This window comes from Phaenicophaeus curvirostris, chromosome 9 (genome assembly GCF_032191515.1).
Source record: "Phaenicophaeus curvirostris isolate KB17595 chromosome 9, BPBGC_Pcur_1.0, whole genome shotgun sequence".
In the NCBI taxonomy this organism is placed as follows: Eukaryota; Metazoa; Chordata; class Aves; order Cuculiformes; family Cuculidae; genus Phaenicophaeus; species Phaenicophaeus curvirostris.
The window spans coordinates 32,947,415-32,963,975 of record NC_091400.1 but is presented as its reverse complement, the minus strand read 5'-3'; the positions used below and the strand labels follow the sequence as shown (position 1 = coordinate 32,963,975).

Below are 16,561 nucleotides of genomic sequence, written 5' to 3'. Positions count from 1 at the left end.
TAGGCAGTTAGGAGAACATGGGAATTGCTGTTAGATCACACCAGCACCATTTTACAGAGCCTTAATTTTAATTTTGAAGCTCTCTTCACAATTGTTACAGGGGGCATTTCTGCCAGTTCCACAGGAGGAAGTTTTTTCTCTCTAGTTTATATCAGACAAAGCTGAAAGCTGTAGCATAATAAAGGCCATTTAGATATATGATAAGCAATTTTCTTTCCTTTAATTCCTTATTTTCTTCCCCTGCTCCAGAGTCAGTTGTGTTGAGCAGAAATTATAGAGTTTGGTTACATGGTGGCAGCTAGCCAGTCAGTCATGCAAACTGAAAGACAACATGCTGCAGTGAGGAATACAGATGCACACATACACAGATGCAAACTAGGAGGGGTATAATTCAGTCCCAGTTCCTCTGTGTCCATTTTGCCATTTATGTCACTCCACCAGGCTCTCAATCACGCCAAAAGGAAAATCCCATCTTGTTTGCTAACCCTCTGACACAGGGGCCACATCCCACTAGCACACCAAACTTACTTCTCAGTGCAGCTGAGACTTACTGGGGCTTTTGGAAATTAATCCGATCAAAGCCTGTCTTTAACGTAGACAACAAAGCAGTTAGGCAATAGTCCTTCTGGCTAAGAAAAAGCTTCAGGCACTTTCATCCCTGTGTAGACCCCTTGAACTTGTAGAGTACTCCCTGTCACAGGGCCTCTTAAACCCTCCCAGACCACATTCTGCAGTCTAGGTGAAGCATAGCTTTCAGTTTGCAGTACACTCACCTAACTGCATAGAATAAATGGGTATTTAACCTTCCTAACCCTACATCGTGTAGTTATAGATCAGCAAGAACATTGCTAACCATTCAGGTACTGATCTACCAGCCTTAAGGAAAAGGGTCTTGCACTTTTGAATGTGAGCTTGCAATCTTCCATCACTAACGTAACGCCTCCAATGTGAGCAGGATGATTCCTGTGGATCAGGAGAGCTTTTCAGGCAAGTTAAGATCTGCAGAATACAAGTAGTTGTTCATGCAGCACACAACTTCAACACGGTCAAGGAAGTGAGAAAAATCAGGCTCTCCTTAGATCCATGCACAGGAGTTCACACCATGGAAATCTTGATTGCCTGCACATATGCATCATTTTAAGACTATTTAGTGCCATGAAATACACTGAGATCTCACCTGCGTGTTTTTAAGTCTAAATCTATGATTTTCCAGAACAAGTGAGTGTACAAGCTGCCATTCAGATTCTGTTCAGAAGTCACAGAGCAGCTGTTACACCGAGGGGGAGAAATTGCTTTTCCTTTTTAAATTTCCAAATGGATTGTACATGGGTGTGATTTCCCAGGAGGGGTTAAAAATATTTGGTCCTTATTTAACAGCGTTTACCCAAGAACTGCAGAATGGTTTGCAAAACCAGGTTAGCATTATTTACCTCATTCTGAATTTGACAGATGGAGAAGCTTAGGCACAAAGAGTTTATTTCCTTCCCACCTCCCAGTGAGTTAGCCACAAAAGGTGGAAATGGAGATCTCGTGTCTTCCTGCTCCACTAGTAGACGTTGCTACCTCAAACACCCCACACCCCACCTCCACACCCAGGTATCTGGGACTGAAGGAAAGTATGTTTGGAGTTGCTGAAGTTGCATGACATTCTGCTGCTGAGAGTTGAAGGGTTAGTCCTGCTTTGCAGAAGGTCTTTGAGGCACAACTTCTCCTCATAGCAAGATGCTTGCCAAGCTATGGAGAGATCCCTGCAAGCACACCTGCCACCCCAGCAATGCAGCCTTAAGAGCCGTGTGTGAAAACAAGGCACGATGCTTTTAGCTCACAGGACAAACCAGACTGGCATTATTATGCTTGGGACAAAACTGAAGAGCTACTGCTGTGAAAAGGCAGCAAGGCGAGGAGAATGACAGGATGGAGACCTCTCATGGTAAAGAGTACAGGAGAACAGAGCATCGTGGAATCGTGCAGAAGTTTCATTCATCTTGTTATTGAGATAAAGTGGAACAAATAGGCTGTGATCCTAGGATCCAGACTTGTAGCATCAAAAAAGACAAGCATGTGCCATCACTCTCAGCCTAAGTTTAACCCCCCTCCCCCAAGCCTGCTTTGGAGAAAAGAAGTTTGTTCCTGGTGTAAACAAGACTCTGGTCAAAGAGACGAGACAAATCACGATACTGGGGTGGAGGAACATAGGGTAATGGAGAAATGGAACTCACCGGTGGTCCAGGCCTGCCGTCTAAACCTGAAGCACCCTGAACAGATGGGGAGGGTTAACAAAAACAAGGCAGGAGGAGAGGGGAGGAGGGTGAGGGGGAAAGGAGAGGGGAGGGTAGAGGTGAGTGAAGCAGTGACTTGAGACAAACATATGCTTGCAATAAACAAAAATTAAGATCTCACAGACAAGTGATGCTATTTACAAGCAAACCAACAAAAAACATAGAAACACTGAATACATATAATGTGACCTGCAACTTCCAGATCCTGTAAGAATGCAAATTTCACTCTCTCAGTGCCACCAAGAAAAGCTTTGAGGAAGAAACTTTTCTATCAGGTGGTGAAAAGGACCATGAGACAGCGGAGTTAAAACCTGCATTGCCTTTGTGGCAAGCTGGGCAGCAGAGATGAGACACAAGGCTCAGGGACTCAGAGGCCCGTGGCCATGGAGGCATTTGCAAGCAGTGCAGACTTGTACACCAGACTGAGATTAAGTGGTACTTTCCTGTCTGCTTGGCTCTTGCCCTGAATTTCCTCATCCATAAGACCTAACAGTGCCCAAGGCCCATCTAGCCCAGTATCTTGTCTCTGTTAGTGGCCAGGAGAGAAACCTTGGGTAGAATATTAGAACCAGATACTGAGTTTTCTTCCATTTGAGTATGACAAATTCCTGTTGGCCATACAAAGTCCAAGGCAGACAACAGTCAGTGTTGAAATGTGCTGAAAATCCTGGCATGATATCAAGCCCCAAGTCGCACATTGAAACAGCAGCAGATCCAGATGTAGGATTTTACAGAGTCCGTCTTTGAAATATTGCAGTACCTGTTTGGCACTTACTAATACAACTGCATCCAGTTTGACAGGCCGAAAACACACTGTATCAGGCATGGAAAAGCTTAGGAAGCTAGGTAGGTAGCTCTGAGGAGGGATACAAGGTCCACAGTAACTCTGTGATCTTACTAGCAGCTCAGTAACCATGCTTCCAGCTGGCCAGCTGATATTATTGATCCAAACACAAAATATTTCCAAGAGGACACTTCTGAGCCAATCACTCCCCTCTACAGCTGAGGAAGAGTGATGTGAAAAGTCAAGGGACCCATGGGACTCCCTGCTGAGTAGAATCAGCTAGCACAGTTGCTAACATGCTGATGAGCTGTCAGGGCAATTGATGAGGCATGTTATAGAATAATAGAACAGCCTGGCTTGGAAAGGACCTTAAAGATCATCTAGTTCCAGCCCCCTTGCCATGGGCAGGGACATTTTTTGCTCAGACTCCCACAGAGACCTCCTTCCCCTGCCCTGATACCATCCAGACTTGAGGGAATAACTGTTTACAGAGGAAGTTTTCATTTCCATTTTTCAGGGCAAAATGGGGATTAAGTTTTTACTTCTCACTGCTTCACTGAGACACAGCCTGTTGCATTTGAGCCTTTTGAAAGCATTGCTTTCTCCCCACATGCTCTACAGTGAGTCACAGTGGATACACTTACGATGAGTTCACTTGAATGCATCAAGTTAGACCAGATGCATCCTGGCCCTGGAAGGCAGCTGCTACATAGCACAATTAAAAGAGGAAAACATTTTACAAGGACACGCACATTTCAACCAAAGTCAGTGACAAAGGATCTAGGTGATTGAACGCAGACTGACAAAGTCACACAGTACACAAGATGCACTCTGCAGTGCATGTTTCCAGGTGCAGTCAGCAAAGGGAGAAGACCAGCTCTGCCACCAGTGCTGTTTATGTGGGTCTCTTCCAACCTGGTGATTCTATGATTCTATGAACCTGGGGGCTGGCAGAGCAATGAGGCGGGACTGAGTTACCACTAATTCATTATCATCTATTAGGTGAGTCTCAGACAGTGGGGGAGGAGGCTTTTAAGAGACATGAGCTGAGAGCTTCACAGTCTGCAAGTGCTAAAACTTCTGTAGCTTCTTCCTAATTCAGCTCGAATGTCTCCTTGCTAAGCTAAGCGGTGCACCAGTACTAGCCTTGTGTGACTGAGTTCACATACAGCAGGGAACACAGCAGACCTCTACCTTAACAGCAAAAGCATCGATCACATTGCAGAAGTAATAGGAAAGTATTGTCTAGTGAAGAAGCTGGAGGTACTCAGAGCCACCAAGCTTTTGAACAAAAGCTGGCCCAGATGACAAACTGCCGGGAAGGTGCTTCCTTTTCCATGTCCTTTTGACTTGTTTCTGGTCTTGCCCCATTGCCCCCAAGTGCAAAGAACCCACAACAAAAGTTACTGCTTGTTTTTCCCAATCCTGCCAGAAGCAGGAAGAATCAAAGTGATCACTGATCTATTTAACAGACCTAAAAGATGATGATTCTGTACAGAAATTGAGGCTTTCTGTTTAAAAAGCAAACGCACGATTATTTACTGATCATCTCTTTCTTTGACTTCGCATATGTGTCTCCTATTGAGGGATCTTTTTACAGCTAAGTTTGGCTCATAAAGTGCTGCTTGCTTCCTGGATACTTACGGGTAATCCCAGTGGCCCTCTGTCTCCTTTTTCACCCTGCGCACCCTTCTCTCCTTTCATTCCATCAATCCCTGCTTCCCCCTAAAGGAAGGATGGAGCAGAAATAAACCCACAGTAACACGACTTGTATAACAAATATCACTCCCTTCAGAGAGCACCAAATCAGCAGAGAGAATAAAAGAGGCAGTGGAGCGATGCTTTAGCCTGAGTCTCAGCCCAATATGAATAAAACCAGTATCAGTCACAAGATCTCTGTGTGAGCACCTGTTTGAAGCCAATTGCAGGGACTGTCAGGTAAATAGAAATGACCAGACCTCTGATGAGGAGGAGTTTACATTCTAACATGGGGATTCATTGGAATGACAAACATCATGAAGCTTTGAAGAAAAATCACACTGAAATGTTTTTGGAAAGGCTCTTGTAAATGCAAAGGCATCACTTTCAAAATTTGGGGAAAAATATCATCATTCCTTTCCCAATGGTATTTTTAAAATTCTGTATTGTAAACTACAAGGCAGTTTTAAACAAAATATACCTTTTTAATAAATTCAAAATGCAACGCAAAGCTTTTCCCCACTAATTCTGTTCATAAGGCATTTTAAAACTGCCTTGTTTGCGCTTTGAAACAGAAGTGTCAGAAGAACCAAGTTTGCAGAGAAACAGTAAGCCTACTTGCTGTATTCTTCTCCAGTTCTAGGACAGGACGCTGCTGGCTCACTCCACTCCAGTTTCCACACAGCCACATGTCACTGCCCACTGCCCTGTGATTCTATTTAGCTCAAGCACCTACCTGGAAGGGTTTCTTATTTCTGACACGTCTGCAAAGGGTATAAAATGCTTTTCCTCACCACTACTGAAAGCCTCATCACAAAAAGACTTACTACAAACTGCAGGGATGGAACAAAAACATCCGCATTCAGAGTATCTCATTGCACCTGCTAATTAAGCCTAAATGGATCCTCTGTTCAGGGAGAAAGTGGTGCAGTACTTCCTCTGTCTGTGCTATCTGAGACTTTTACCTGCAGTTGTGTGGCACATATTCCAAAGACAACTGCACCCTATGGAAGTTTCCCAGATATTTGATAGCAGTGGCTAGTGGGTTACAGACAAGCAAGACAGAAAACTGTGTCTGTCATCAACACCTAGAGAAAAGATGGGTAAGGATAAATACACCATCTCCTTTAGCACCCAAATAGCACTGTTAACAAATACTAAATATAACCAGAAGAATTAAGGCACTTTCCACATTTCTGAGATTTTCTCCTTGAATGTTTCCACTCAAATACTTTTTCATCTCGTTGCTGTGTAAAACCATAAAGGCTGGCAAATCAATGGTGCAGGCTGGGTATAAACACATTTAGATGGAGATCAGAAAGCTTCTTGTCACCAAGAACAATGAAGTTCTTGAGTGGCTTTACAGCAAAATTTATAGGGTATAGAACATGGCTAATTTTAAGCTAGAGCTCAGTTACTTATGTTTGTATGACCATCCCTCTTTACAGACCTTCAGCCTGCAGAAAAATATTTCAACTATGTTCCCAAGGGAGGATTTTGAAGGGCCAGTGGCTTCCCACTTCTCTGGCTGAAAACCAGAGAAAATGATTAGTTTTCTGGGTCCTAAAATGAGAGTTGCAAATCCTTTTCCTTCAAGAAAGAATTCAGAAGTATTTGCTCTCTTATCAAGATGGTAAATAATGTTCGCAAGCTAGAATGTTGTCACTGAAAAATTCTTGCACCTGGGACAGTCTAGTAGAATTTCAGGATGCAAAGTTTTGCAGCCTTACCTTCGGTCCTGGGAGGCCCTGAAGACCCTGTATTTGGGATGAAAGATGAGATATGAGTGATGTTAGAAGATGTGCTTTAAAATCCAGGTATCCCAGTTCAGTGTGCAGCATGGAGCTTTCGCTTTCTGACAGCAGTTCTAGATGCTTAGCCCAGGGGCCTCTTTATTTGTGTAAAGGGCACTTCATGTACTGCTCTCGTCTGGTAATGAGGAGGTTTCTGCCAAGAACAACCTGGCAGCAGGCCAGGCTTGCTATTAAGACCATTTATGCAGTTGATCCCTTCAATCCAGTCTGTTCCCTCTTGCTACTGTCTTCCCTTTCATCTCAGATTAACATAACCTTCTCTCTTTACCTACCAAGCCCATTGTAGCTCCGACCCTTGGGGGCGGTTTTGGAAGATATTAAGTGTGTTCCTTTTTGTACACTACAGAGTTTCTGACAGTTTTCTCCACCCAGAGTCCCCCCCAGTCACCTCCCGCTCTATCTCGATTCCCAGTACGTTGCTTCTCATGCAAATCACTCAAAACTTACTGGAGGTCCTAGTGGGCCTTGGGGTCCAGGGGGGCCAGGTATCTAGAAAGAAACACAAGAGAAGTCACTGTTGTAGTCTGCTGCCCTCAGAGGTGAAAGGGAACTGCTGAGAGGGATGGCAGGGCATGGCGTGCAGCTGAGCTCTAGCAGGCTAGGAAACCTGGGCTCCCTTTAAGGACTGCGCTGGGAAGGAGTTAACAGTCCTGGACAAAGTGGCTGAGAAGAAGCAGTAGGACTCTGGGGAGGGTTATACAGCAGTTCCAGAGATTTACGAGCAGGGAAAGCATTTTTTTTTTCCCCAGAAAAAGGTCCACCTCCATTACTCTATCACTATTCCTGCAAGGAGGCACAAGATCAACAGCTAGCAGCTGTTTCCCAAGATAGGAAAGAAGGTGGTGGGCTCCACATTTGCAGAAGAGCCTGTGGGACTTCACAATCTCTTCAGTATTCATAACCTGCGGAACTCCTTGCAGCAGGGCACTACAAACCCTAGGAGTGAGCTTTGAGGGAAGAATGGGCAAATTCATGAACACAAAAGCTACTGGGGAAAAAAAAAATTACAGATGCGTGCAGGTATTGTTCAGGAAATCCCCTTACAGCAAACAACAAGGGAAATACTTATTATGCTTTCCACAATCTTCTGTTCTTCGCTAGGTATTCATTATTTATTGTTTGTCATGAGCTAGATTGTTATAGAAGGGAAAAGGAGGGCATCAGGAGCTAGAGGTGGCTGGCAACTCCATCCCACAAGATGAGGCTTGTGGTCCTAAATGAAGCGTGTGTCATTAGAGGGTGGGATGCGCTGGTTTTCAGCAGCACCGCTGCAAAATCATCCCTCTCCTACTGCAGAGGTTGCAGAAGGAAAATGAGAAAGGTGACCTACCGATTCTCCTGGATTTCCTTTGTCTCCACGCTCCCCAGGCTCGCCCTTGTCTCCCTGCACAATACAGACCCTGTCACCACCAGCTGCAGTCTGGAACCTCACTCCATCAGAAGCCATCCATGAACCCCCCACGCGCTGACAAGCAGCAGTTCCCCAAAGGAGGAGTGTGAAGATACCGTGTGTTTCATAAAGGTATTCCTGCTTCCAGAGGAGACATTCTCCGAAGAGAAAGGCCTCCAGGAGAGGTATCTCATGGCTGCACAAGGGGAGTGCCACGGGACTTTACCCTTCCCCAACAGGGGCCTGACACCTCTCTGCTGCACTGCAGACTCCGCGGATGGGAGCAGGGCAAACACAACAGCTATGGTGCCATGCTGCCTGCAAACCAGGCATCTTGGACAGAGCCAGCACCTCCAGATACCATAGAATCATAGAATAAGCAGGTTGGAAGAGACCCACCGGATCATCGAGTCCAACCATTCCTATCAAACACTAAACCATTCCCCTTAGCACCTCGTCCACCCGTGCCTTAAACCCCTCCAGGGAAGGTGACTCACCCCCCTCCCTGGGCAACCTGTTCCAGTGCCCAATGACCCTTTCTGTGAAGAATTTTTTCCTAATGTCCAGCCTAAACCTCCCCTGGTGGAGCTTGAGGCCATTCCCTCTTGTCCTGTCCCCTGTCACTTGGGAGAAGAGCCCAGCACCCTCCTCTCCACAACCTCCTTTCAGGTAGTTCTAGAGAGCAGTGAGGTCTCCGCTCAGCCTCCTCTTCTCCAGGCTTCTTCCAGTGGGAGAAGAAGCCCAGCTGCCCCTTGCCTGCTGCTGGAGATGTGCTCTGACGGACATCTGGTGACATCTAAACACCTTACTAAGGGGTAGGGAGCCCAGGCTCCCAAGGTACTAAGCACTTTGGGAGAGGAACCCTTTTGTGTTGTTCTGCGCTGCTTTTTCTTTGTCAAGCAGGAAGGAGTAGCCTGTCTTTTTCACTCTTACTGTCAGTCCTGGAAGTCCAATGGGACCCGGCAATCCCGATGGTCCTGGCATTCCTTGGTCACCTCGTTCGCCTTTCTCTCCCGTGGGGCCATCAAGACCCTATGGACCAGGAAAGATTTGTGGATTTTTTTCAGGACTAATTCAGGCAGACATAAGAAACATCACTGCAAGAGCTAAGACTGGATCTGGTCTTCCCGAGAAAACACTGGAAACACCAGACAACCATCAAGTACCCAGGGAAATGCAAGACTTCACTAGTATTGAAACTGGATATGCAAATGCCTGGACATCATCCTGTCATTGTGGATGTCTCAGCCCCCAGAGCAGGGATAGGGCACTGCTTTCCTGCCTACAAATTCAGCTCACCATTACACAGTTTGCTGGGCTCCGTGATAGAAAACACTCCCCAGCAGCTAGCTATTGTGACAGCAAGAGTTTTGTCCTAGAGAGGAAGATACTCATTGCACAAACCTCTCCAAACTAGTGCTGGGGATGCAGAAGTTGTGGCAGACTGAAACTGGGAGCCTGGGCACTCTGCCCCAGTTAGTGGCAGGGACATAAGGGGTTACCCCATGCAGTTGCCTCCCTAGGATCACACGTGTGCTGGTACCTCAGATGGCTTGATCTCAGCCCAGCCTGCTTGCTCAGAGCAGCATTTGGGTTTAAGCAACGTGCCAGGCAGCAAGCTGAGGGGGTGACACACTGCCCAGAGAGCAGGCAGCTGGGCACAGCCACTTCAGCAAGCTGGACAACACATCTGCCAGGAAGCCAAGATCTCGCTTCTGTATTGGTACACTTCATGCAGCAGTGATGAGATGCCTCCAGCACCCAGCTTGAAAGGTCTCCAAGGTACCCGAGGAGTCTCAGAGACTTGACCCACAACCTGGATAGCCAGCAGTGCTCCAAGAGGCTTCAGTTTACTCACCGGTGAGCCAGCTTGTCCTGGCTCTCCTTTATCACCCTTTTCTCCTGTGACCCCGATACGGCCTGGCTCTCCCTTTATTCCAGGGGGTCCATCCTTTCCTGGCAGTCCTTGAGGGCCAGGGGGGCCCATTTCTCCAGGCTTGCCACGTGGTCCCTAAGAGAAATCCACACAGAGTGAAACATTTACAGTTAAGAGTAAGGTTACTCCTGCAGAGCAACTCCCTGTCCCAGAGACGGTTTCGCTGCTTATCCTTTCCCTCACAGTAATGCCATTTTAGGAGTTATGGGCAGGACAAAGTAGATTTGCCATCCCATCCCAAAGAGTCTTTATAAGTTCGGACTCTGATAAACCATTAATGCTCATTTTTGTGCTGCAAAATACTTCTTTCCCCTGTGGGAAAAGCAACCGTGCAATGTCAGTGGTAGAAATGGAATATCCTAATTCCAGATAACACCACCGAAGGAAAGAACAATCCAAAGAGTCTTACCTTTTCTCCATCATGGCCTGGAGGACCTGGCAAGCCAATTTCACCCTGAAACACAAATTTGTTACTTTGGCAGTTTGAAAGCAGCTATTCTGACTCTTCCTTTGTGATGAACAGTGGGCACTGGCATTTCAGAAATAGTCTGCAGGGACTCTTGTAACTAAGAGTCACAGTAAAAAAAGGCATGTAAACCACTGCTGACCCAGTATATTGTGTGACTTCCTAAGAATTTCACCAGCCTTGTTTATCCTGACTTACAGTTCATGGTCCCAGTGCTATAGCATAGTCCCCAACCAAGACAATCTCCGCACAGAGATCAGTTCCCATAAGCTGTTTCCTAAAGGGGAGGGCAAGTAGAAAGGATTCTTCAGCTTTCAGATAAGGCATTATCATTGTGGGAAAAGAGATTTTCAGGATATCGTACATGAGGAGGAGTGATAGAGGCCAGGGGGAGGGTTTGGTAGTGCTGGTCAGGGAGAACAGGAGCAGTGGGGAGGGTTGGGTGTGGGAATTCTGCCTGGACCGCTTCCCTTGGTTCTGCAAGTGCTGAGCTGAGCGAATACCTTCTGTCCTGGTGGCCCTGGAGGACCAGCCACTCCCGGAAGTCCTGGGGGTCCCTGGATAAAGAAAGACTCATTTTCAGATTATCAACAGGGCTTTTATTTCGTGTTTTGAAACCAAACAGCTCTTCTGAGTTTAAGGGGAAATCATGAGGGAATTTTCCCATGAACTCCTAGAATCGGATTTGCTTGGGAAGCTGAGCAGTGGAGAGCCCTGAGTGAGCAGCAGGCCAGTACAAAGTGAGCTGTAGATATATATACCTGCCTCTTAAACTAAGCTGAACTTAACAATGTTTTTCCTTCCTATCTACAAAAGTATATTTTTAGAATAGAGATCATAGGAAACACTGTACTACTTAGATCCCATGCATGGCTTAAGCAGATCTAAATGGCACTAGCATTTTGAGCAGATCTCCTGATCACACTTGGCAATTATCATAGAATCATAGAATAAGCAGGTTGGAAGAGACCCACCGGATCATCGAGTCCAACCATTCAAGAAGACCTAGGGATCAGTTTGGCTTATGAAATGATGCTACTTAAACTCATTTTCAATTGCCTTGTTGTACTGCATTTAAAAAAACCATCTTTTTTCCTAACCAGGTTTCTTGTTTTGAGAACTAAAATATAAGGGCGCTTTTTCCCTTATTTTGGTTTCAAAATAACTATTTTTCCTCTCTTTGTCTTCAAAAGGCTTATAGCCACTGCTGGTTTAAAACACCAGTTTTGCACAGGATTGTTATGTTATATTACACTTATCAACAATGATAATATCCCCTCCCTCCCATCACAGAAAGCATCCACCACAGGCTACCAGTATAAGCTTTCATGCAAGGCACCTAAAGCTTCCTTTTTCTCTGCTTTGGTCAACCCCCCTTGCTCTTCGCTGCTCCTTCTGAGCACACCTTCTTTGTAGCAGCATGTATTACCTCTTAAAGCAGAGAATTAAAGGGTCTGTTTAGAATTCAAGTGCCAAGATCAGAAGGCAAGATGAGTTCTTCCTTCAGCTGTCAGCTGCCCCAACTTTAGCTCCCAACAGCAAAGGCCAAATGTTTTCGCTGCATGTAAATTGTCAGGCCATCTGCTCAGGATGAACATATGGCTGCTTGTTTAAAACCACACAGCAAAGCTAGGAACTCACCATCAAGGCCAAAGTTCGTATTTCCTAGGAGAAAAAAAAAAAAAAGTAAAAAAAAAAACCACAAACAATCAGGAAAACAGCTATTTGAAATCTAAGCTTTTTACTGGAGGTGGTTTGTTCTCCCACTAAGGTAACAGTAGCCCAAATCCGCAAGGAGCCTCCAAAACAAAAAAAAGGCAAAAAATCCAGCTCCAAATCCCACGGAGCTGTTATTCTGTGATGTCCCCTTTTTTTTCAAATAGAAGCCAGGCTACCCCACAGCTGGGCCCAGCTGCACCGCTCACCACAGAGCATCGGTGCACACGTCCGAGAAGCTTTGCAGCCCTTTTATTTACCGCCTGTCCCAAATCATGGGTCACTCTTGAGGGGATTCCCATGAACTCTACATCTACCAGTGTTAACATATCAGCTAAACAAGAGGCACAAGGATTTACCAAAACGCTACATGCAGTGAGCTGTGGGATGAAGGAGGCTATGGAACAAACGAGGACATCCTTTTGCTGCTACAGCCGAGTAATCAGATCGATGTTGTTCCTAGTTTTCTGCCTCCTCTGGGAAACAGGAATTCACCCAGTGGCCGCCTCATGGGACAGGAGGGCAGTTGCTCACCTGCAGAGCTTCACTGATGTTACCATCGTAGTCCATCATTTCATCCTTCCCAGGTTCTCCTTTGGGGCCCTGTAAAATACCAGCTCTTTAGCCAGGGTTTCCCATGGGCTACTCAGAGTTGTGGTTCATCCTGAAAAAGGGGTCTCAGAGGGGCCTGTTTCAGGAGCCTTCAGTTTTTCATTTATTAAACAGAACTCTTAAAAGCACATTTTATAGAGGAAACACTACAGAAGTATAGCCAGACAAGGCCAGATCACCATGCCGTGACCATCAAAGGTGGCAGGTCTAGCAAGTGATGAAGTTGAGGCCAGATGGTCAGACTTGGACACGCATCGAACACCCTCCTGCTCCCCTTTGATGACATACCGAGGGCTCAAGTGCAGGCTTGGATGTCCAAACCCACCTACTTCTATGAATGAGCTGAGTATTCACCCTGAGGAGGCTCAGAAGACCTTTTTCCCTCTGAGGTCGGGTTGTCTTCCAACGAGGGCATGGAGTGGAGAAGCAGCCTTTCTCAAACTCATCCATTGCCCAGCTGCAAGCACTTTTAGAGACTGTGAGAGTATCTATTAAGAATGCAGAGGCCCAGTCCAGACTGTCAATGTCTATCCTTACACCCCTTTGAAATACCAAAATCCTTTAAGTGTTAGTGAAGGAACACAGGGACACCTACCCTTGGGCCCATGGGTCCCTGGTGTCCTGGTGAACCAGGTTCTCCCTGTAGCAAGAAGAAAACACTGTTAACAAAGCATTTCCCTTCGCTTGCTTGAACTCTAGGAGTCGTCAGTCTCTGCTAGTCCTCTGAAACAGTCTGGGACTAGGCAGATTAGGTTTAAAATGCTCCTTGTCAGCTAAATTTTATACATGCAGGACCACATTTGCAGCTACTGAACCTGGAGCTGGATTGTGGAGAAGCATTCTGTACCTTTTCCCCCCGTGACCCTGCAGCACCTGGCCGACCAGCATCACCAGCTTCTCCCTGAGAGAGAAGGAAAGAGATGGGTTTTTATTGCACGGAGGGGCTGTGACACCACTGCTGGCTTTGCATTTCCAGGAGGAAGAATTGCACCAGCCAAGCACCCCTGCTGTGCCTCCTTCTCCTTGGGTATCCCAAATCTCCTGTCACGACTTCATACCAGGTGCCTTTCTCTTCTACCCAGTGCAGAAGGAATATTCAGCATGAAGGAAAGCACCCAATTCGGACCCAAAGGAAGCGTGCAGGGGGACTGTTCCAAGTACACCTGAGACAAGGCCTCAGATTTACGTGTTCTTGATGTTCTTTGCACTTCTGCTACCCTCTGGGGAGGTAGAACAGGGAGGGGAGAGGAGACCTGGAGGGTCTCTGTCCTGCCTCCCCATGTCTACCCTGCCTCAGATACCACAGGGACTAGGGCTTGTCATCAATTCTGAGTAACTGGTTTCTCACAGAGCCTAGAGGGGACTTCTCTGAGCAAAAAAGTATCTTTTCCTCCCAGAAACATAGCTCATAAATTCTCTCACCGTCAGCATTTAAAAGGAAACTAAAACACTCTGCAGTACCTGATATCCCTTCAGTAGGTGATCAGAGGTGGGCACAGACAAACGCAAGCTTTGCCCCTTCCTACACACCTTGCGCTGGGCACGGTCCCTCACAACACAACTCACCAGAGGAAAAATCACTCACCTTTGGTCCTGGGGGTCCAGGCAGACCTGGAGGGCCAGGTTCTCCTTTACCTCCTGCCAGGGCATTCTCAGCATTTCCTTTCTCTCCCTGTTTGCAAGGAAGAACAAGCTATGGGCGACAGTTCAGTCTCTCCATCTCTGTCATTTCACTTTGCCAAACTGAGGGCTTAGAGAGACAGGGCCCAAGACAACATCCATCAGCTCTTGATAACCCAGAAACATCACTGCTCCAGAGCCACCAGCTGTCCAGGAATCAGGCCAATACAGTTCTGCATGGGGACTCCTCCCAGAGCCCTGTCGGTGGTCACAGGTAGCATCATCTCTTCTGTTGCAGCGCTGCTGCTTGGCCCGTGTTCCCAGGGCCATATAAAGCTGCCTGTGGACAGACCTCATCCCCAGCCTCCAGTCTGAACACAACTGTTCTCTTCTACTGTTGAAATTGAGCTGATAAAGCCACCTGATAATGGCTTCTTTTGCTGTGTCTCCCTCTGGAGCTGTAGACATCGGCCAGATAGTCAGCCTTGCAGACCACAAACAAAGTCAGTGACCTTCCTCTGTTTGCACCGAGTTGCCATTATGCCTCATCCTTGCCTGAAACACACCCTGTGAAAGGCCAACTTAAAAGGTGTGGTTTCTACCCACATCTCAGGGCACAGGGAAAAGACAGAGTTTTGGAGCTTAGCTTAGCTCTAGGTCTCTCCAAACACAGTTATTCTTCCAACCCAAAGCACAGCGCTGCCTCCCAAAAAGTTCATCTTCTCACACATGTTTCTTAGAGCAAGAGGGAGGCTGAAATATATTACGCTTCTAAAAGGGAACTACAGGAACACGATTCCATGGTCATCTTCCCAGGACTGCAGCCTCTCCCTTGCTGCATGAAAGCATGTAATTCCTCACAAAAATGCATCCTTCTCTGGAACGAGTCCAGAGAAGAGCAACAAAGCTGGTGAGGGGGCTGGAGAGCAGGTCTTACGAGGAGCGGCTGAGAGAGCTGGGGGTGTTTAGCCTGGAGAAGAGGAGGCTGAGGGGAGACCTCATTGCTCTCTACAACTACCTGAAAGGAGGTTGTGGAGAGGAGGGTGCTGGCCTCTTCTCACAAGTGACAGGGGACAGGATGAGAGAGAATGGCCTCAAGCTCCGCCAGGGGAGGTTCAGGCTGGACATTAGGAAAAAATTCTTCACAGAAAGGGTCATTAGGCAATGGAACAGGCTACCCAGGGAGGTGGTTGAGTCACCTTCCCTGGAGGGGTTTAAGGCACAGGTGGACAAGGTGCTAAGGGACGTGGTTTAGTGTTTGATAGGAATGGTTGGACTCAATGATCCGGTGGGTCTCTTCCAACCTGGTTATTCTATGATTCTATGATTTGTGTGACCCCATCACACCTCTTGTTGGGGTTTCTTATGCTGGCATGCAGCTGAGCTCTACAGAACGTGCTGCTGTGTGCTGCAATGGTCACCTAAGAGGGCACGAGATGTGCTCAGTTGGGACAGGAAGGAGGAAGGAAAGGGGATGAGAGTGACCCTCCCCTCAAAAAAAAAAAAAAAGTCAGAGAAGATACAAACCTTCATGCCAGGGAGTCCAGGAAGCCCAGGATCACCAGCTCGTCCCTTCTCACCCTGTTGGCAAACCAGACATGGACAGGGCTGACTCTGCAGGCTCCCTGTCCTGGAGAAGCAGCTCCTCAATTCAAACTCTCCTTCCATTTCCCTGGGGATTTTACTTTAGGCCTATGCAAGTCATCCTCCAGCGGGAGCTGCTCAGGATAGTGAATGTTTTCTCCTGTCCTAAGAAGGACAGGTAATGCTATCTCTGTGCAACACTGGCATTTCTCTCCAATGGAAGGTGAGTGGTAAAGAGATCCAGGATCCCTCTATTCATCTTCCTCATCATTCTTCTCTTCTCCCAAGTGTCAGGAGACAGGACAACAGGGAATGGCCTCAAGCTCTGCCTGGGGAGGTTCAGGCTGGACATCAGAAAAAAAATTTTCACAGAAAGGGTCATTGGGCACTGGAACAGGCTGCCCAGGGTGGTGGTGGAGTCACCATCCCTGGAGGTATTTAAAAGATGGGTGGATGAGGTGCTGAGGGGCATGGTTTAGCGGCTGATAGGAACGGTTGGACTCAATGATCCTGGAAGTCTTTTCCAACCTAGTGATTCTGTGATTCTGGTCAGCTAAACCCTTTTCCCTGTCAGTCCCACGTCACTGGCTCTCCCCATTCTATATAACCAGAGAAGTTGTTGCACAGGGAGAATTTTATCTGGAGCGCAGGACTTTCTCCAT

General features: G+C 46.9%; 1 protein-coding gene across 1 annotated transcript in view; it reads right to left on the bottom strand.

The window, feature by feature from the left end:
• The window catches only part of COL13A1 (collagen type XIII alpha 1 chain), an 84,946-nt gene that overhangs the window by 11,174 nt on the left and 57,211 nt on the right, over positions 1 to 16,561 (bottom strand). The window contains exons 18-32 of the mRNA XM_069863237.1: positions 15,843 to 15,896; positions 14,281 to 14,367; positions 13,543 to 13,596; positions 13,291 to 13,335; positions 12,618 to 12,686; positions 12,009 to 12,032; positions 10,871 to 10,924; positions 10,311 to 10,355; positions 9,824 to 9,976; positions 8,899 to 8,997; positions 7,906 to 7,959; positions 7,023 to 7,064; positions 6,492 to 6,518; positions 4,708 to 4,788; positions 2,220 to 2,255 (exon numbers count right to left, since the gene is read on the bottom strand). Coding sequence (XP_069719338.1) covers positions 2,220 to 2,255; positions 4,708 to 4,788; positions 6,492 to 6,518; positions 7,023 to 7,064; positions 7,906 to 7,959; positions 8,899 to 8,997; positions 9,824 to 9,976; positions 10,311 to 10,355; positions 10,871 to 10,924; positions 12,009 to 12,032; positions 12,618 to 12,686; positions 13,291 to 13,335; positions 13,543 to 13,596; positions 14,281 to 14,367; positions 15,843 to 15,896 — 924 coding nt within the window. The remainder of the gene's footprint in view (positions 1 to 2,219; positions 2,256 to 4,707; positions 4,789 to 6,491; positions 6,519 to 7,022; positions 7,065 to 7,905; positions 7,960 to 8,898; positions 8,998 to 9,823; positions 9,977 to 10,310; positions 10,356 to 10,870; positions 10,925 to 12,008; positions 12,033 to 12,617; positions 12,687 to 13,290; positions 13,336 to 13,542; positions 13,597 to 14,280; positions 14,368 to 15,842; positions 15,897 to 16,561) is intronic.